The 21,850-nt window shown below is 47.1% G+C and overlaps 1 protein-coding gene across 2 annotated transcripts in view; it reads right to left on the bottom strand.

Moving 5' to 3' along the window:
- Nucleotides 1-21,850, bottom strand: part of Ap3d1 (adaptor related protein complex 3 subunit delta 1) — a 55,908-nt gene that overhangs the window by 26,213 nt on the left and 7,845 nt on the right. For both annotated transcript variants that reach the window (XM_042697040.1, XM_042697041.1), the window contains exons 2-6: nucleotides 16,633-16,728; nucleotides 14,605-14,685; nucleotides 9,565-9,645; nucleotides 7,113-7,220; nucleotides 5,281-5,410 (exon numbers count right to left, since the gene is read on the bottom strand). In XM_042697040.1, coding sequence (XP_042552974.1) covers nucleotides 5,281-5,410; nucleotides 7,113-7,220; nucleotides 9,565-9,645; nucleotides 14,605-14,685; nucleotides 16,633-16,728 — 496 coding nt within the window. The remainder of the gene's footprint in view (nucleotides 1-5,280; nucleotides 5,411-7,112; nucleotides 7,221-9,564; nucleotides 9,646-14,604; nucleotides 14,686-16,632; nucleotides 16,729-21,850) is intronic.

The raw sequence follows: 21,850 nt of genomic DNA, 5'->3' as shown, positions 1-21,850 counted from the left end.
TCTGCTGAAGTCTCATGAACTTTTGTCTAGGCTTGTCTAAAAACCACAACCCTGCTGGATGCTGGTGGCTCACTGCCTGTAATTCTAGCTACATCAGTAGCTAGAGATCTGAGAGTCAAGGTTTGAAGCCAGCCTAAGTAGACAAATCTGAAAGACTGATCTCTAATCAACCAGCAAAAAGCTAGAAGTGTGGCTCCAGTGATAGAGCCCCAGTTTGTGAGTAAAAAAGCCAACTTAGCCAAGTGCCAGTGGCTTACACCTGTAATCCTAGCTACTCAGGTCCAGAGTTCAAGCCCTATAACCGACAGGAAAGAAAGAAAGAGGGGGAAAGAGGGAGGGAGGGAGGGAGGGAGGGAAGGAAGGAGGGAGAGGAAGGAAGGAAGGAAGGAAGGAAGGAAGGAAGGAAGGAAGGAAGGAAGGAAGGAAGGAAGGGAGGGAGGGAGGGAGGGAGGAAGGAAAAGAGGAGGGAAGGAAGGGAAGGAAAGGAAGGAAGGGAAGGAAAGGAAGGAAGGAAAGGAAAGAAAGAAAGGAAGGAAAGAAAGGAAGGAAGGAAAAGAAGGAAAGGAAGGAAGGAAGGAAGGAAAGAAAGGAAGGAAAAGAAGGAAAGGAAGGAAGGAAGGAAGAAGCGAGCCAAGTACACGTACGTACACACACACACACACACACACACACACACACACACACACGTAATAATAAAAGCCAGCCATACGCTGTAGATTCACACCTATAATACCAGCTACTCAGGAGGCTGAAATATGAGAATCACAGTTCAAAGCCAGCCCAGGCAGGAAAGTCTGTGAGACTCTTACCTACACTAACCTCACCAAAATAGCTGAAGTGGAGCTGTAGCTCAAATGGTACAGTGTTAGACTTGAGCAAATGAAACTCAGGGACAGTGTCCAGGCCCTGAGTTCAAGCTCTAGGACTAGCACAAAATAAATAATAATAAATAAGCCCCACAATCCTCCTGATCTCCATCTCTCCAGTAGCTAGGACTACAGGTGTAGACCACCATGCCAGGTCCATAATTTAAAAAAAGAATTTTTTTTTTTTGGGGGGGGGAGGTTGGTCGTGGGGCCTGAACTCTGGGCCTGGGCGTTGTCCCTTAGCTCTTCAGCTCAAGATTAGCACTTTAGCACTTGAGGCACAGCGCCACTTCCAGCTTTTTCTGCTTATGTGATGCTGAAGAACTGAACTCAGGGCCTCACCCATGCTACCACTGAGCCACCTTCCCAGCCCCCATAATTTATTTTTTTAAGTATTTTCCAACCAAGATTAGTTCAATATGTAGTGATATGGAACTCAGGAAACAGATTTAATGGTGCTCATTCAGTAAGAAGAGAAGTTAACATTGGTTCTTATAGGTACCACCTAAATCAAGTGGCCAAGGTCACTGTCACTATCATCATCATCATCATCACTGAAAAGTAAAACTTTTACAGTAATTTGATTATTGGGGGTTGGGGGGGAGGGAGAGCCAGGACAGTGGCTCATGGCTCATGCCTACAATCCTAACTACTAGCGAGGCCAGTATCAGAAGGATCCTAGTTTGATATTGGAGGGTGGGGGTGGGGGTGGAGTGAGGGTGGGGGTAAGGTAGAGATTGTGTGTGTGCGTGCTTGCGCATCTGTACGTGTGTGTGTGTTGTGTATGTGTGTAATATACAAGACTCTATCTCCCAGTAGCTAACTCTCCCAGTGGCTAACATCTGTAATCCTAGCTACTCAGAAGACTGAGATATGCGGATCATATTTCAAAGCTAGTCTGGGAAGGACAGTACTAAAGACTCTTATCTCCAATTATCTAGCAAAACAACTGAAAGTAAGTCGGGTACCAGTGGCTCATACCTGTAATCCTAGCTACTCAGGAAGCTAAGATCTGAGGAGCACAGTTCAAAGCCAGCCCAGGGAGGAAAGTCCATGAGACTTTTTTTTTTTTTTTGCCAGTCCTGGGGCTTGAACTAGAGCCTAGGCACTGTCCCCGAGCTTCTTTTGCTCAAGTCTAGCACTCTACCACTTGAGCCACAGCACCACTTCTGGCTTTTTCTGCTTATGTGGTATTGAGGAATCGAACCCAGGGTCTCATGAATGCTAGGCAAGCACTCTACCACTAAGCACTAAGCCACATTACCAACCCCATGAGACTCTTATCTCTAATAAACCACCAGAAAACTGGAAGTGGCGCTGTAGCTCAAGTGATAGAGCACTTCCCTTGAGCTGAAGAGCTCAAGGACAGTGCCCAGGCCCAGAGTTCGAGCCCCACAATGACAAAAAACAAAACAAAAAATTAGAAGTACAGTTGTGGCTTAACTGGAAGTGTCAGCCCTCAGCAAAAAGGCTAAGGTGCAGTACCCAGGCTCTGAGTTCAAGCCCCAGTACTGGCATAAAAACAAAACAAAACAAAACAAAAACCCTTATTTCAACCAATAAAAAGCTGGGTACACCCAGGTGCTGGTGGCTCATGCCTGTAATCCCAGCTACTTAGGAGGCTGAGATCTGAGAATCATGGTTCAAAACCAGCCTGGGCAGAAAAGTCCGTGAGACTCTTATCTCCAATAAACCACTCGAAAACTGGAAGTGGCATTGTGGCTCAAGCGGTAGAGTGCTCGCCTTAAGCTGAAGAGGGCAAGGATAGCACCCAAGCCCAGAGTTCAAGCCCTACGACCGACAAAAAAGAAAAGGAAAAAAAAAAAAAAAGCTGGGTACACTGATTGGGTCTATCACTTCTGTTATTCAGACACTACCTAAAAATAAGTAGAACAAAAAAGGCTGGAGTGTGTGGCGTGGTACAGCACTTGCTTAACAAGCACAAGGCTAAGCCCAAGTCCAAGTCTCCATACTGTCAAAAAATAAAGGAGGGGGCTGGAAAGGTAGCTAAGCAGTAGAGTGCTCACCTTGCATGCATGAGGCCCTGGGTTTGATCAGCATCACATAAGCAGAAAAAAAGCCAGAAGTGATGCTGTGGCTCAAGTGGTAGAGTGCTAGCCTTGAACTGAAGAGCTGAGGGACAGTGCCCAGGCTCAGAGGTCAGAGCCCACAACTGACAAAAATAAATAAATGAGGGCTGGGAAGTTGGCTCAGTGGTAGAGTGCTTGCCTTGCATGCCTGAGGCCCTGGGTTCGATTCCTCAGCACTACATAAGCAAAAAGAAAAAACCTGGAAGTGGTGCTGTGACTCAAGTGGTATAGTGCTAGCCTTGAGCTGAAGAGCTGAGGGACAGTGCCTAGGCCCAGCGTTCAGGCCCCACGACCGGACCGCCCCCCCCCCCCAAAAAATAAATAAAACATCCAGAAAAAGAAAACTGAGAGGGAAGATGGGGAACGATAATGAAAGGGATATTAGCCAAGATGCACTTTATTTATAAACAGATTTGTTGACTATTTAAAAGTTATAAAAAGGAAGTGGTGCTGTAGCTCAAGTGGTAGAGCGCTCGCCTTGAGCTGAAGAGCTGAGGGACAGCGCCCAGGCCCAGAGTTCAAGCACCACAACCGACCAAAAAAAAATAAATAAATAAAGGTTATAAAAATATAATCTTAAAAATAAAAAAGGATGGGCTTCAGTAGCTCATACCTGTAATCCTAGCTGCTCAGGAGGCTGAGATCTGAGGACCATATTTTGAAGTCAGCCTGGGCAGAAAAGTTCCTGTGAGATTCTTATCTCTAATTAACCACTCAAACCAGAAGTGAAGCTGTGGCTCAAAGTGGTAGAGCTGGTAGAGCGCTAGCCTTGAGCAAAAAGAGCTCAGGATAGCACCCAGGCCCTCAGTTCAAGTAATATGAACAACAACAAAAAAGAGGGCTGGGAAGGTGGCTCAGGGGTAGAGCGCTTGCCTTGCATGCTCGAGGTCCTGGGTTCGATTCCTCAGCACCACATAACCAAAAAGAAAAAGGCCAGAAGTGGCACTGTGGCTCAAGTGGTAGAGCGCTAGCCTTGAGGTGAAGAGCTGAGGGACAGCACCCAGGCCCAGATTTCAGGCCCACGACCAGACCCAAAAACAAAACAAACAACTACAAAAAAGAGAGATCTGAAGATCACAGTTCAAAGCCAGAGTGGGCAGAAAAGTCTGTGAGGCTCTTTTTTCAGGAGCAAGCCTTAGCAGAAGCATATGCTGGGAACGTTCCACTGAGGGCTCACGCCTCACCTACTCCTCCAGAGGCAAGGAAAGGAGCATGGCTTCTCAGGCTGCCAGCCATCAATCTGACAGGAGAGGGAGGGGAAAGGGGAATGGGTATCAGGATGAGTCTCCTGCTCTAACTGGCCAACATTCCAGAGAGTCCATATCATATGATACTTAGGGTTAGCATCTTCTTTCCTGACCAGGGACCTCAGGAATTTGCCTTCTGCAGGCCTATGTCAAGCTGTGTTCAATGCTGTCACATACAGGCTTTAGGCACAGGCACTGTATAAACAGAAGGTATTTTCTAGAGTGACTAATTTCTGGCTACCTTACTATCATTTCTAGAGACAGTCTTAGGTATCTCAGGTCAGCAACTGTTTCAGCCAGTTCAGTTCTTGACTTGCCCTAGTTCCTCCAGTATACTACTCAGACTTCTGTCCATTGCTTCCTGGCAACTTTCTCTCTCTATGAGACAGCCAGCTACAGCCTACTTGGCTTCTATTGGCCACCCTCATGTGGACTACACAGAGACCATGATGCCCATGCAGCTTACTGCTTTGCTCTTGGGCCAAAGGAGGATGTATGCCCTCCCTTCCATGCCCTTCCTTGACCTTTCTGTGGGACTCCAGAGGCACAGCACATCTAGGACTTTTGAATGACAATCAATCCTTCTGCCTGTATCACTCAATCACTGGGAGGGTGCTGTCTACACTGCAATCCTAGATTACAACTTTGGTGAAAGAAAATGTTAAAATGGCACCTCAGTTGCCACATTACAAATACCTGCCAGCTATGCAAAGCTCCCACATACGATTCAAGGTCTATACTGCCCCTGAACTGCACAGCCACCATGCTGGTGGCAGAGGTGGGGCAGGAAAGCGATGGAACAGAAGCATTCAGAGCTCTGCTGCCTTTGCCATGGGTTGGCTGTACTGGACCATATGCTGTTATCCAGGCTAAGGAGGACCCTGGCCTGCCAGTAGGCCATGTAAAGCCTCATGTCAATCTGCCATGTCTCCTGATTACCAGTACGGAGTGCCAGAAGAATGCTCCAATAGAGACTTCCAGTGACTTCCATATTCAATGCCCTAACCCGTCCCTGACCACAGGACTCCCTGACAACCTTTTGACACTGGTCAAGTCCCTAAGTCTTTATCCACTAACCAGGATCAGGATCCTCTAGCTTCTCCTTCAGCCGGGGGAAGGCAGGGCGCAGTGACTCAGGGTACTTGAGGAAGACCTTGTACATGATGAGCACAGCCTTCTTCCTAATGTATGGCTTCGTGTGTGACATCTGCAGAAAGAGTGAGGACATTAGTACAGGCACTTATGACTCTCCATATGGTACACCTGGTCTGCCACCTGGCCCTGCCCATATCGCCTCAGCTCACCTCCTCACATCACCCTTAGTCCCACTTCCCTTGGCCCTAGTTCATCTCCTCCACCTACAGGAGCCTCAAGCTCTTGACCAGCCAGCCTCCCGTGCTGCCTGCCACCCCCCACATGCTGCCTGCCAGCCCCAAGACCACAGACTAGCACTGACCCTGCCTCTCTGTGTCCTAGCCATCTTCTAGTGGCCAAGAATAGCCTCCCTCCTGCCTTCCTGTCTCAGTAATGCTGTGGAATATAGTTAAAGTATTTACATACATGAAAATACAGTAATGATCTGGAATAATGTAAAATAAAACAATGAGCTGATCACTAATTCTTATAATAATAGTGATTCAAAGAGACTGAAATCTGGAGGATCAAGGTTCAAAGCCAGCACCAGTGGCTCAGGCCTGTAATCCTACCTACTCATGAAGCTGAGATCTGAGGATTGCTGTTCAAAGCCAGCCCGGGCAGGAAAGTCTGTGAGACTCTTATCTCCAATTAACCACCAGAAAACTAGAAGTGGCACTGTGGCTCAAGAGGTAGAGCGCTCACCTTAAGCTGAAGAGCTCAGGGACAGCTCCCAGGCCCAGAGTTCAAGACCCATGACCAACAAAAATAAATAAATAAATAAATGTAAATAAAAGAGGGGCTGGCAATGTGGCTTAGTGGTAGAGTACTTGCCTAGCAAGCACTCTACCACTCAGCACCACATAAACATAAAAAGCTGGAAGTAGCCCTGTGGCTCAAGTGGTAGAGCATTAGCCTTGAGCACAGAGGGGCTCATAGATAGGGCCCAGTAATGAGTTCAAGCCCTAGGATAGGCAAAATAAATAAGTAAAGCTGGGATTCAACAGATCATACCTACAATCCTAGCTGCTCAGGAAGCTGAGATCTGAGGACTACAGTTTGAAGCCAGCCTAGACAGAAAAGTTCCTGTGAGATTCACCAACAAAAGCCAGTGTGGAGATGTGGCTCTAGTGGTAGAGCACCAACCCAGAAAGTGTGAGGCCCTTAATTTACATCCTGATAGAGAGGGGGAAGGAGAGCAGGAGGTAGAGGTGAGGGAGAGGAAGGGAAGTTAGGGAAGAAGTGAGAAAGGGAGAAAACAGAACATAGACTAGAGAGCTGGGAATGTGGCTTAGTGGTAGAGTTCTTGCCTACCATGCATGAAGCCCTGGGTTCGATTCCTCAGTACCACATAAACAGAAAAAGCCAGAAATGGTGCTGTGGCTCAAGTGGTAGAGTGCTAGCCTTGAGCAAAAGAAGCTCAGAGACAGTGCCCAGGCCCTGAGTTCAAGCCCCAGGACTGGCAAAAAAAGAAGAAGAAAAAGAAAATAGAACATAACAATGAAACCTGTGGAAAGTATTTTAGCAATGGAGGGAGGACTGGATACTGGTGGCAAGCCTGTAATCCTAGCTAGTTAAGATGCTGAGATCTGAGGGTCACAGTTCAAAGCCAGCCCAGGTAGAAAAGTCCCACACCAACAGCCAGCCCAGGCAGAAAAGACCCACACTGGCAGTCTCACTTCCTATACTTACTTGCTGTAACATTTTAACCCTGGTTTCAGGCATCGATCTGTGGGGCAAAGATAAAGCAGTGGGGGGCCCACTAGCAAACTCACCAGCGTCATGATGTCATTTGCCAGGTCTCTAGCAAGATCTGGGGTAACAAAACAGGACAGACCAGTCAGTGCAACTCCAGTGTCATACTGGCTGGGGCTGCTCAAGTCCTGTAAGAGGAAAGGAGAAAGGTTAGAGAGGTGCCCTCAGGCTATCTATTACACACGGTGTTCTGGGTCCTTGTTACCAAGGCAAAATGATTCATAGCCATTTCTATAAGAGCTAGGGACAAGTGAGGTCTGAGGTGGAGAACCAGAAAACTCTACATTAAAGCCAACTAGTCAGCCGGGCGCAGGTGGCTCACGCCTGTAATTCTAGCTGCTCAGGAGGCTGAGATCTGAGGATCATGGTTCAAAGCCAGCCTGGACAGGAAACTCCATGAGACTCTTATCTCCAATACATCACCAGAAAACCAGAAGTGGCACTGTGGCTCAAGCACTAGAGTGCTCACCTTGAGCTGAAGAGCACAGGGACAGTGCCCAGGCCCAGAGTTCAAGCTCCATGACTGACAAAAAAAAAAAAGCCAACTAGTCTCTGGGTTCCTTCCTGACAGAGATGCTGGCTCAAGAGTTTTGGGCAAGGACTGCCTACCCCTACATAGCCGTGTGCGTCCATACAGATGAGGGACGCAAGGAGCCCTATAAGATGGGATCCAGGGACTCTTACTTCCATTGGGGCTTTTTTCCCTTTGACAATCAGGAACAAATACTCTGCCTACTTTCCAAATACTGGGAAGCTTCACATAAGGCTAAGCTTATTCAGCCCAACAGGAGATAAACTGAGAGATGAGAAGAGGGCAGCCTCCACTGATCCTCTTCCCATCACCTTGAACCCCAGCCCTTACTAACCACCTGTGTATAGCAAAGGACTTTTCTTGTTGTGTGGGCAACTACTTATTTGCTTGGTCCTTGAACAAACTCTCTTTCTTCGTCTTCTCTTTTTTTTGGTTGGTCATGGGGCTTGAACTCAGGGCTTGAGTGCTGTCCCTAAGTTCTTTTTGCTCAGGGCTGGTGCTCTACTACTTTAAGCTGTATCTCCACTTCTGGTTTTCTGGTGGTTAATTACAGATAAGTCTTATGGACTTTGCTGCCCGGGCTGGCTTTCAACTGCACTCCTCAAATCTCAGCTTCCTGAGTAGCAAGGATTACAGGCATGAGCCACCAGTGCCCAGTTAGACAGCCTTTCTGAAGTGATCAACTTGTGCCCAAATATCTCCAGCTTTATTTAAATCTGCACAGGGCTACATGGAGTGATGCACACCAGAACCTGGAGAGCGCAGGCTGGAAGATGGTGAGGTCCAAGGCAAGCTCCAGGCCAGCCTGTGTTACATGCCAAGATCCCCATCTCAAAATAAAAATAAGTAAATGGACACAGGGACTACTGTGGGTTGTGGACCTGTGATGACAGGAATTTCTCTAAGGCAGGGTGGCAAAAGGCAAAGGTGGAAATGGCACAGGGAAAGTGGTAAATCTCCAAATCTTTCTTGGTGAAGTTGACACTTTGTATACTCTGCCATGAAGGAAGCTGCAAGGGTCTGGAGCACCTCAGTCACAACTGAGTTTAAGCAGACTTCCTGGTAGGGTGGTGGTCTGAGTCTACAGAGTGGTGGGCAGGGATACACTTGGCTGAGCCTCGTTAGAGCCCCACACCTACAACTGAGCACCTGATTCTATAGGCATCAAATCTGGCATGTGGCTCTGGCAGGATGCAGTCCTGCAGTCTTACCCTAAACCACCAGCTGAGAGCCAGCTTCACCAGCACCATGAACCCTGCCAGACCACTGTGGCTCAGAATGGCACCACACACCCCTTCTCTACAGCATGCCCCCAAATCCCCCAGCCTAGGCCCTTTTCCCCATGATTTGTGAGCACAGGGCTATGGCCTTTATGAAATAAAAAGAGGTCAGCTGCCCACTGCAAAAGTGGGCTTCTGATGCTCTGACACTTCGTGATGACTGATTCCATCATGAGGGGGGGAAAGAAAACATGCTCAACATAGCAGGCCAAAGGGGAAACATTTATTCTATGGTCTCAAAAACCATTTCAAAAGGTTAAGAAAAAACAACAGGGGCAGAAAGCAATTGTAGCAGGGAAGAGAATGCAACTCTAGCAGGGCAAATATTACCACAAGAGGAGAATGGGGACAGCCCCAATGAGGACACCTGGAGCAGTCACAGCCAGTCTACAAGCACCAGGTAGAGGAAATAAGAAGAGCAAGCTGAGAAGGATGCTGTGTTAACAAGACGTCAGCCTCACAAACCCACAGAGCACAAAAGACTGGCCCTACTAAGAACCACGTCATCATGACTGCTGAGAAGACAACAGCTCCAGGGAACCCCTATCAGTTTGCTAAGCAAACCACAGGCTCTCAGGTTTTCTCCATGTTACAGGAGTGACAAGAAGATCATCCCTGGGGGTCAGACACCCCAGGGCGCAGGTTTTTGGGGGTACCTACCTTTCGGATCTGATTTGTGGTCAGCATGATGACATCGGTGCCTTCATGAAAGCACTGGGAGGCTGCAAGGTAGCCGATTCGCTGTGGAGCCAACAGATGCTGCGTCAGAAGAGGCCAGGCCCAAGCCAGGCACTGGTGGCTCACAACCCTAGCTACTCAGGAGGCTGAGATCTGAGGATTGGTGTTCGAAGCCAGCCGGGGCAGAAAAGTCCCATGAGACTCTTTTTTGAGGAGCCAGTCCTGGGGCTAGAACTCAGGGCCTGGGAACTGTCCCTGAGCTTTTTCTGTTCAAGGCTAACACTCTACCACTTGAGACATAGCAACACTTCTGGCCATTTGTTTATGTGGTACTGAGGAATTGAACCCAAGGCTTCATGCATGCTAGGCAAGCACTCTACCACTAAGCCACATTCCCAGCCCCATAAGTCTCTTACCTCCAATTAACCACTCAAAAAAGCTTAAGTGGAGCTGTGAGTCAAAAGTGGCAGAGCTGGGATGGGAAGGTGGCTCAGTGCTAGAGTGCTTGCCTTGCATGCATGAGGCCCTGGGTTTGATTCCTCAGCACCACATAATCAGAAAAAGCCAGAAGTGGCATTGTGACTCAATTGGTAGAGTACTAGCCTTGAGCTGAAGAGCTAAGGACAGCGCACCCAGGCCCAGAGTTCAGACCCCAGGACCAACAAAAAAAAAAGAAAAAAGAAATGCATACCAAGTTCTAAGATACTTGTGTATAGGCAGCTGCCCTACTTGACAGCGATAGTATTTAATTTCTGCATCATGACCGGTAAGAAGAGAGAGACTAGATTCCATCAGTGCTTGCAATATGAATGCTTACAAATATTACACTGATCTCTAATAATATGTACAACTGATATATGTTAACTAAAAAAAAGAAAGCTGAGAATATGGCTTAGTGGTAGAGTGTTTGCACAGCATGCATGAAGCCCTGGGTTAGAATCTTCAGTACCACATAAACAAAAAAAGCTGGAAGTGGCACTGTGGCTCAAGTGGTAGAGTGCTAGCCTTTAGCAAAAAAGAAGCTCAAGGACAGTGCCTAGGCCCTGAGTTCAAGCCCCAGGAGTGGGGGGTAGGGAGGGAAGAAAGAAAGAAAGGAAGGAAGGAAGAAAGAGAGAGGGGGGGGGGAGGGAGGAAGGAGAGAGAAAGAGAGAGGGGGAAGGGAGGGAGGGAAGGAAGGAGGGAAGAGGGAAGGGAAGGGAGAGGGAGACAGAGACAGAAAGAAAGAAAGAAACAAACAAACAAGGAAAGAAACAAAGAAAGGAAGCAAGCAAGCCAGGTGGCTATAATTCTAGCTACTCAGGAGGCTGAGATCTGAGGATTGTGGTTCAAAGTCAGTCCTGGCAAGAAAGTCCATGAGACTCTTATCTCCAATTAACCTCCAGTAAGCCAAAAGTGGAGTTGAGGCTCAAAGTGGTAGAGTGCTAGTCTTGAGCAAAAGAGCTCAGGGATAGGTCAGGAGATGGTGGTTCATGTCTGTAACCCTAACTACTTAGGAGACTGAGACCTGAAGACTATGATTCGAAGCCAGCCCAGTCAGAAAAGTCCCCATAAGACTCTTATCTCCAACTAGTTACTCAAAAAATGGAAGTGGTACTGTGGCTCAAAATGGTAGAGCGCCAGCCTTGAGCAAAGAGCTCAGGGACAGTGTGTGCCCAGGTCCTGAGTTCAAGCCCCACAACTGACCGAAAAACAGACTTCAGGTACAGTGCTCAGGCCCCGAGTTCAAGCCCCTTGACTGACCAAAAAAAGAAGAAAAAAGAAAAAAGACAAGTGTTCAGTGGATACCACTGGTGGATATCACCTAAGGTAGAATGAGACATGACGTGACCATGATAATGACATGCAGATAAGAGCCTTTAAGACAGGAAATACTGGTCAGCGTTGGCCACCTGCACTAAGAAAATATATGAAAGACCATCCATGTATACAAGGTCATTTTTGAGAAATTTACTGGCATAAAACAAGCTTACAGGGGCTGGGAAGATGGCTCAGTGGTAGAGCGCTTGCCTTGCATGCATGAGGCCCTGGGTTCGATTCCTCAGCACCACATAAGCAAAAAGAAAAAAAGCCGGAAGTGGCGCTGTGGCTCAAGTGGTAGAGTGCTAGCCTTGAGCTGAAGAGCTGAGGGACAGTGCCCAGGCCCAGAGTTCAGGCGGCACGACCGGACCCCCCCCCCCCCAAAAAAAAAAGAAAAAAGAAAAAGAAAAAAGCCAGAAGTGGCGCTGTGGCTCAAGTGGTAGAGCGCTAGCCTTGAGCTGAAGAGCTAAGGGACAGCACCCAGACCCAGAGTTCAGGCCCCACGACCAGACCCAAAAAAACAAACAAAAAAACAAGCTTACAGGCAGGTGCCAGTGGCTCATGCCTGTCATCCTTGCTACTCAGGAGGCTTAAGATATGAGGACTGTGGTTTGAAGCCAGCCTGGGCAGAAAAGTCTTCATGAGACTCTTGATCTCCAATTAACCACTCAAAAACCAGAAGTGGTATTGTGGCTCAAGTGGTAGAACGCTAGAGCCTTGAGCACAAAGAATCTCAGGGATAGTACCCAGGCCCTGATTTCAAGCCCCACCAAAAAAAAAAAAAAAAAGACAAGCTTGTTACACTTGAAAAGAAAATAATAGCTGGGTGCTGGTGGATCACAACTATAAATCAAGCTATTCAGGAGGCTGAGATCTAAGGATCAAGGTTTGAAGCCAGCTCAGGCAGAAAAACCTACAAGACTCCATCTCCAATGAACCAACAAAAAGCTGGACTGGAGGCATGGCTCACATGGCAGAGTGCCAGCTGTAAGCAAGAAAGGTTCAAGCCCTGGTATCAGCACAGAATAGAAAGAAAGGAAGATAAAAGAAAGTCTAAGCCAGACATGGTAGGACATACTTATAATTTGGGTTGCTAAAGGAGACTGGCACAAGAGAATCAAAAGTTCAAATTGGGAGCCGGGCGCTGGTGGCTGTAATCCTAGCTACTCAGGAGGCTGAGATCTGAGGATCGCGGTTCAAAGCCAGCCCGGGGAAGTGGCGCTGTAGCTCAAGTGGTAGAGCGCTCGCCTTGAGCTGAAGAGCTGAGGGACAGCACCTAGGCCCAGAGTTCAAGCCCCACGACCGACAAAAAAAAAAAAAAAAAAAATCAAAGCCAGCCCGGGCAGGAGAGACCGTGAGACTCCTATCTCCAATAAACCACCAGAAAACCAGAAGTGGCGCTGTAGCTCAAGTGGTAGAGCACTCGCCTTGAGCTGAAGAGCTGAAGGACAGTGCCCAGGCCCAGAGTTCAAGCCCCACAGCCGACCAAAAAAAAAAAGAAAAAGTTCAAATTGGATTGAAAATGTGGCTTAATGGTAAAGTGCTTGCCTAGCATGCATGAAGCCAGAAGTGGCAGCACTGTGGCTCAAGTGGTAGAGTGGGGACAGTGCCCAGGCCCAGAGTTCAAGCCTAAGGACTGGCAAAAATAAATAAATAAGTAAATAAAGTTCAAAGCCAGCCTGGGCAATTTACTGAGACCCTAGTCCCCCCCCCCAAAAAAAAAGACATACCTGTTATCCAGGTACTCAGAAGTCAGAGATTAAAAACAAAACAACAGGGGCTTGGAACGTGGCTCAAGGGTAGAGTGCTTGCCTTGCATGCATGAGGCCCTGGGTTCGATTCCTAAGCACCACATACACAGAAAAAGCTGGAAGTGGGTGCTATGACTCAAGTGATAGAGTGCTAGCCTTGAGCTAAAGAGCTCAGGACATTGCCCAGGCCCAGAGTTCAAGCTCCACAACCAGCAAAAAAAAAACAAAAACAAAAACACAAAAAGCCCCCACAAACAACCAAAAACAGAAAACAAACTAAGTGTGCTGAACACATTGGTTAAGGATCATGGCTTGAAGCCAGCATGGAGAGGAAAGTCTGTGAGACTCTTATTTCCACTTTACCACAAAAATGCTAGAAGTAGAGAAGTAGCTTACGTGGTATAGTGAGCAAAAAGTGCATTGAACAAAAAGCTCAGAGATAGTGCCAAGGCTCCAAGTTCAAGCCCCAGGACCTGAACAAAAATCAAAAATCATAAAAAGTTTGGCCCAAGTGTTAGGAGGAGGCTCACAACTATAATTCTAGCTATTAGCTACTCAGGAAGCTGACATTTGAAGATTGAGGTTCAAAGCTAGCCCAAGCAGAAAAACAAGTCCATGAGAGCCTCATTTCTAATTAACCATCAGAAAAAGCTGTGGCTCAAGTGGTTACGCACTAGCCTTGAACAAAAGCTCAGGAACAGTGCCCAGGCTCAGAGTTCAAGCCCCATAAGTGGCACATGCATGTGCGCGCACGCGCCCGCGCACAAACACACACACACAATTCATGAGACTTTAATGCGCGCACACACACACACACACACACAAACACACACAATTCATGAGACTTTAATCTCCAATTAACCACCAAAAAAGCAATAGAGGGGAGGATGGGAAGGGGAAACAAAGGAGGAGGCTACAATGCTTGATAAGAAATGCACTCATTATCTTGCCCATGTAATTGTAACCCCTCTATACAGTATTTTCACAATAAAAAAATAAAAAAATAAAGCAATAGAGCTATGGCTCAAGTGGTAGAAGACCAGCCTTGAACAACAAAGCTAAGGGATAGCACCCAGGCCCTGAGTTCAAGCCCCAGAATTACCACTACTTCAAAAATATAAAGTTTGATTTTTGATGCTCAGGACACTGAACCACTCCATCTGAGTGTGTTTAAAAGCAGGTAAATTCATCTTGGATATGGGCTCACCATCTAAGAAGTGGTGGCTAGAATGGGGCTCAGTATGCTGATATTATTCCCCCTCAGAAAGGATGGTAATAATATATCACATACCCTAGCCATTAGCAGGAAGGATGAAGGACACTATCTAGAAGGGTGAGCCCCCATTACCCTGCACAGTGGTGCCTCTGACCACAGAGAGACCTTCAGGGATGCTCAGTATAGAGGGATCCCTCCTCTCCCCCCAAGGGATCTCATACCCCAGCACCCACAGTCCCTCATTGTCCCCAGCCTCACCTTGAATGTGAATTTGGAGGCGCTCATCACCTCGATGATGTTGAAGGCAGCCCAGCTGATGTCGTACCCTAACATTTGTAACTGTTAAAAAGGGAGGCACGGTGACTTTTACTCACAAGCCAAAGCGAGACAAAAGGTTTAAGCCGTAACATGGAACATTTGCTCCAAGCACAGGGAAGACAAACTCCATGCACAGTCTTAACACACAAATATCACCAGAGACACAACCTGGGACTTTTCATTTCTTTTCCTGAGAAATGACTCTGACAGGGCTGAGAATGTGGCTTAGTGGTAGAGTGCTTGCCTAGCATGCTTGAAGCCCTGGGTTTGATTCTTCAGTACCACATAAACAGAAAAAGCCAGAAGTGATACTGGCTCAAGTGGTAGAATGCTAGTCTTGAGCAAACAGAAGCTCAGGAACAATGCCCAGGTCCTGAGTTTAAGTCCCAGGACTGGCAAAAAAAAAAAAAAAAAGAAAGAAAGAAAAAGAAAATAAATGAAGGTTAGGATGTAGCTCAGTGAGCATGTACAAGGCCCTAGGTTCACCTCCAGCCTTACACATTAAAGAAAAAGCTTTTAAAATCTACAAGGACGCCGGGCACCAGTGGCTCACGCCAGCCTTACAAATTAAAGAAAAAGCTTTTAAAATCTACAAGGATGCCGGGCACCAGTGGCTCACGCCCGTAATCCTAGCTTCTCAAGAGGCTGAGATCTGAGGAATGCAGTTCAAAGCCAGCCTAGGTAGGAAAGGCTGTGAGACTCTTATCTCCCATAAACCACTAGAAAACCGGAAGTGGCGCTATGGCTCAAGTGGTAGAGTGCTTGCCTTGAGCTGAAGAGCGCAAAGGCAGCAACCAAGCCCAGAGTCCAAGCCCCACAACCGACAAAAAAAAATAAAAATAAAAATAAATCGGGCTGGGAAGGTGGCTCAGTGGTAGAGCACTTGTCTAGCATGCATGAGGCCCTGGGTTCGATTTCTCAGCACCACATAAGCAGAAAAAGCTGGAAGTGGTGCTGTGGCTCAAATGGTAGAGTGCTAGCCTTGATCTGAAGAGCTGAGGGACAGTGCCCGGGCCCAGAGTTCAGGCCCCATGACCAGCCAAAAAAAAAAAAAAAACTAAAAAAAATAAAAATAAATCTACAAAGACAGATAAACAATGAACACTGTAAGACAATAAATATCTGTAACTGAAAATAATGGCATTTGTAGTTAAAAGTTCTCCCACCATGATGATTGTTGTGTCCACACCTGCAATCCCAACACTTAGGGAGGCACAGGCAGGAGGATTCCAGTTTAAGGCCACTCTGGGATCTGTAACAAAACTTCACCTCAAATAACCCCAAATAAACAAAATGCTCAGATGGGCGCTGGTGGCTCACTCCTGTAATCCTAGCTATCAGGAGGCTGAGATCTGAGGATTGGGGTTCAAAGCCAACCAGGGCAAGAAAGTCCATGAGACTCTGATCTCCAATAAACTTCTAGAAAACTAGAAGTGGTGCTGTGGCTCAAGCGGTAGAGCACTAGCCTTGAGCTGAAGGACAGCTCCTAGGCCCAGAGTTCAAGCCCCACGACCGATCACCCTCCCCCCCACCCAAAAATGCTCCTATCAATGATGGGCCAATTGGCTCATTGTTATAGCTATAATAACGTAAGACCTTCACGGGGGACTCTTAGAACACTGCCCTTCACTACCCTACCTCTACGGGAAGTCAGGTATTTGTTGACCTACAGCTCACATGGTGACCCACACTCACAACTAGAATGGGACCCCAGATCTGTGCCACCCACCAGGCTCCCTGGCACATCCTGAGAGGAGTGGAGGCTAAAGAAAGGGCTTCTTCTATGCCAGCCATGCCTGTGCCCCTGACCATACCAAACATGTGATAATCACATGTGGCTGAGTTAGCCCTGCAGGGTAAATAGCAGCAGTCAATATTGGACAGGTGATGGGTGCACGGATGGTGGAACAGTTCAGAAGCCTGGCAACATCAGGGGTACAAGCGAGAGGCAGTCGGAGGGATACTTACATATGTCAGCTTGCAGACTGCATTCGCCTTCACAGCAATGTTATCTTGTTTCAGCTCTTGCTTGATCTCATCAATGCACTGAGAGATGTACTTTGCCTAAAAAGAGGGAAAAAAATTAAGTCACAAATGTCTAACAGTCTCATCATTTCAAGCAGGGCATAGTGGTGATGTCTATAATCCCAGCACTTGGGAGGCTAAAGCAGGAGGATCTCAAGTTTGAAGCCAACCTGGAATACATAGTGAGACTCTGTCTCAAAAAAATAAAAAAGCTGGGGCTGGGAAGGCGGCTCTTACAGAGTGCTTGCCTTGCATGCTTGAGGCCCTGGGTTTGATTCCTCAGTACCACATAAACAGAAAAAGCTGGAAGTGGTGATGTGGCAAGTGGTAGAGTGCTAGCCTTGAGCAAAATTAGTTCAGAGACAGTGCCCAGGCCTTGAGTTCAAGCCCCAGAATTGGGGGGGTGGAGGGGGAGGGAAGCGGGCACCAATGGTTCATACCTATAATCCTAGCTACTCAGGAGATCTTAGTATCACAGTTTGAAGCCAATGTGGGCAAGAAAGTCTGTGAAATTCTTTTTGTTGTTGTTCGTAGGGCTTGTGCTTGGGTGCTATCCTTGCACTCTTCAGCTCAAGGCGAGCACTCTACCACTTGAGCCACAGCGCCACTTCTGGTTTTCTGAGTGGTTTATTGGAGATAAGAGGCTCACAGCCTTACCTGCCCGGGCGGCTGGCTTTGAACCCCAATCCTCAGATCTCAGCCTCCTGAGTAGCTAGGATTACAGGTGTGAGCCACTGTGCCCAGCTTGTCTGCGAATTTTTTTTTTTTGTCAGTTGTGGGACCTGAACCCAGGGCCTCATGCATGCAAGGCAAGCACTCTACCACTGAGCCACCTTCCCAGCCCCAGTTGTCTGTGAAATTCTTATCTCTAATTAACGACAAAAGCTAAAAGTGGAACTGTGGCTCAAGTGGTAGAGCGCTAGCCTTGAGCAGAAGAGCTCAGGGACAGCACCCAGGCCCTGAGTTCAAGCCCCATGACTAACAAAAATAAATAATAACCATTTCAGAAAGTCAGACACCAAAGACCCTATAATGTGCAGTTCCATTGATAGGAAACATCCAGAAATAGGAAGTCAATGTTGTAAGTGCCAAGGGCTAGAGAAAGGATGAGGTGACTGCTTATGACAATATGGTGCTTTAGAGGTGACTAAACATTCTGGACCTAGACAGTAATGACAGTCACATGACATCCCATCATATACACAGACAGCACACTGGATTATCAATTCCATGGTGGACAGACAGACATCCTACTTCTTGGTTGTAGTGAGTAGCTGCTGAGCAAGCCAGCAGGATTTCCAAGTACAGTATCCTGTACCTTTTTGGTTCTTTTTTTTTTAATAAGTTTTTTATTGTGAAAATACTGTACAGAGTTACATGTGCAAGGTAGTGATTGAACATGGTCCTCTGGGAGTGGCTCATACCACACTATGACACAGGCAGACATCCCAATGTCAGCCCCGTGGAGAAACTGAAGATCCCAATGAGAGAAGAAGAGGTAGCTATAGGATATGAGGACCCCACACCAGGATTCCACAGATCAAGTGATGCATGACAGCAAATCTGGCTCATGAGTATGTATGAGATCTGACAGAGGGACCAAGAGCCACAATTACTGGACCCCTGTCTTGCTGCCTGCTCCAACATACCATCTACAGAGCTACTGCTTCCCAAGGCCAGTTTGAAAGGCACAGATGTCAGGCCCTGATTCCAAAGAGCCTGGGGATCTGACCTCATACTTTTCCAGGCTGCTCTCTGGGGTCATAATTGTCACCCCAGGACCACACTTTGACCCAACCTGAGATCTTCACCATGAGCACAGCACCAACAAAAAAAGGGGGGGGGGGCACAGTAGCTCAGTGTCCTCCCAGTCACAGAATAGCCTTTTGAATAGTTTATGATTGAGACTTGGCACAATAGAACAAGCGCCATCATATCCTTCCAATGTGCTTCCAGTTACTAAATCCCACTCCAGGACCCTCAGTTCTTGTTCCCGGCAAGGACATCACTGCCAGTGATTTAAAAAGCAAACATCAGAGGACAACCCCATGTGAAGGAACTGCCCCTCTCTTATTTGGTAAGTGGGACTGACACAGGGTAAGCCTGTATGGAAACAGGCTGGAGGCTCTTTCCAAGATGAAATACGCTATCACTGGAACACCAATTTCAGCCCATATGTATGCCACGTGTATGGGTGTTGGAACAGAACATAGGTGGACATGCAAAGCCCTCCTGGGGTTCCCTCTTGATCTTTAGAAGGACCTGACAGCACTCATTTCTGGTAACAGACAGAATACAATTTACAATGACAGTAAGCAATGCTGTAAAAAGGGTGGCATTCAAATTTCTTTCCATACAACACTGCTACCAGAAAAGCAGAAGAAAATAATTACCTGATGATAGTACACAAATGATCTAGAATAAAAAGATCATAGTCACCCTCTGTATTCTCAGGTTCTACATTCCTACATGCAACCAACCTTGGGTTGAAAATTTTTGTCTCACTAGGAAGCTCAAGGTCCTGAGTTTAAACCCCAGAACCATTAAAAACAAAAAAACAAATAACATCACTGCATCTCTGGTGCTGAACAGTACAGAATTTTGTTATGATTCACTAAAGAGGATAGTGTAACAACTTTTTTCCAAGACTGAGTTTTTGTTTTGTACTAGTACTGCTTGAACACAGGGCCATGCTCTCTTGCTTAGGCTTTTTTGCTAAAGGCTGGCACTCTACCACTTGAGCCACACTTCCAGTTTTGGCTTTTTGCTAGTTAACAGGAGTCAAGAATTTCTCGAGCTGGCACTGGTGGCTCATGTCTAATCCCAGCTTTTCAGGAGACTGAGATCTGAGGATCATGGTTCAAAGCCATCCTGGGCAGGGAAGTTCATGAGACTCTCCTCTCCAATTAACCCACCAAAAAGCCAGATACAGAGCTGTGGCTCAAGTAGTACAGTGCTAGCCTTGAGCACAAGAGCTCAAGGACAGAGTCCAGCCCTGAGTTCAAATCTCAGCTATGGCTCAGTAGTGGGTGCTTACCTAGCATACGAGCCCCTGGATTCTATTCTAAGCACAGCAAGAAAAAGAAAAAAGAAAGGAGCCTGGGGTGGCAGCACACAACTGTCATTCTGGCACTAGAATCTGAGACAAAAGGTTCCACAGCTCAAGGCTATCCTTGGCTACCTTGCTCTTAAAATAACTCAGCTGATCCAGGTGCTGGTGGCTGAAGCCTGTAATCCTAGTTACACAGGAGGTTGAGATATGAGGATTGTGGTTTCTTGCCTGCACAGGAAAGCCTATGAGACTCTTATCTCCAATTAGCCTACCCAAAAGCCAGAAGTAGAGCTGTGGCCAAAATGGTAGAGTGCTAGCTTTAAGCAAAAATAGCTCAGGGACAGCGCTCTAGCCCTGAGATAAATCAAGCTCCAATTGTGAAATGTGTGTTTACACAAATTCCATCCTATCGTATTGTCTAGTATCATATTGTATTGTATTGTATTATATATGACTATACTGGGGTTTGAAATGAGGGCCTCATGTTTGCTGGGCAGGGCTGTAGTAGGTGAGCCAAGTGCAGATACTGTGATGCTAACTAAGTCAGGGCTAGAAAAATGCAGCAACCCAGAAATATTGTCCTATTCATGTGGTGAACAAGCTCCATTTACAGATCTATACACTAATACCGGTATTCTTCAGCCACCCAAGGACAGGACACCTAACAGATGCTGCAAGGTAATACTGTGTTTTCATAATTGTTCTAAAAGTATTCCTGAGTCCTGCATAAGCCAGAGGCCATACCAGCAACCAAGCATGAAGAACTGAGGACGGGCAGGCCAGGTATGCGAAGGCCTAGAGGCAACTAAAGGAGGCAGCCAGTTGGGTTAGCTACAAGTTGGCAGTGAAGTAAGAGCTTAGAGCACATTCATGTGCCATGATAGGAGGGGCAAGTCCTAAGAAAACAGGATAGAAAAGGGACAGAGACTGAGTCCAAAGGAGCCTCTGAGTTCCTGGCACTCAGGTCCTGTCTGTACTTCCAGGTCCTGCTGAGATGCTTGGGATCCAAGCAGGGGCTGAGAGAGAGAGAGAGAGAGACAGACAGACAAACAGACAGAGAGTGTCATGACATCAGAGCTACAAGTTTCCTAAGGAAGCTCCCAGCCTCCCATATAGCAATGTGGCTAATCAGAACCAAGTGTGAGAGCCAATCACATGCTATGTCTTCAAGACTTAACAGGCAAACAAGCATGTCAAATGGCCTCTCTACATTGTCATGAAATGCCAAGATCTGAGATACATTGTGTTAGATCAAATGTATTTTTATAATTAACTGTATCTTATGGGGTTTTTTTTGGGGGGGGAGTAATACTAGAGTTTAAATTCAAGCTCTAGAGGCTGGTACTCTACCACTTGAGCTTCACAGACTTCTTGAGACCAAGTCTTGCAATGTTGCCTTAACTGAACTCAAACTCCCCATTCTCCCACCTCAGTCTCCTGAGGCAAGTGCTAAGATTATAAGTATGTACCAATAAACCACTATGTATTTTTTCAATTTTTTTGACAGACCTGGGGCTTGAACTCTGGATCTGGGTGCTGTCCCTGAGCTTCTTTTGCTCAAGACTAGCACTCTACCAATTAAGCCACAGCACTATTTCTGGCTTTTCTGTGACTAATTGGAGATAAGAGTCTCACAGACTTTCCTACCCAGGCTGGCTTCAAACTGCAGTCCTCAGATCTCATCCTCCTGAGTAGCTAGGATTACAGGTATGAGCCACCAGCACCCGGCTCTTTCTCATTGCTTTAAATGGGAGATTTAAACCATCCATGGTTGTTATTGTTTCTATTTGTAGTCAGCGGTGGTCCTGAATGCCAGAGAGCACTGATGGGCAGCAGGGGCCAGAGCCACACATGCAATGTTGGGCTACACTGGGGAGCACTGGAATCCCCATCATCTCATCTTGCAGGGATGACGGTGGCCCACTCAGGACAGGAATGTTTCTCCTTTCCCTGCCTTCTACCCCCTGCCCATTCCTCCTCAGTCACGACAGACTTCTTTTTTTTTTTTTTTTTTTGGGGGGGGGGGGGGGGGAGTCCGGTCGTGGGGCCTGAACTCTGGGCCTAGGCACTGTCCTTCAGCTCTTCAGCTCAAGGCTAGCGCTCTACCAC

The sequence above is a fragment of the Dipodomys spectabilis genome, unplaced genomic scaffold (genome assembly GCF_019054845.1).
Source record: "Dipodomys spectabilis isolate Male_0828 unplaced genomic scaffold, ASM1905484v1 ptg000215l, whole genome shotgun sequence".
In the NCBI taxonomy this organism is placed as follows: Eukaryota; Metazoa; Chordata; class Mammalia; order Rodentia; family Heteromyidae; genus Dipodomys; species Dipodomys spectabilis.
This window is presented reverse-complemented; position numbering and strand designations above follow the sequence as displayed.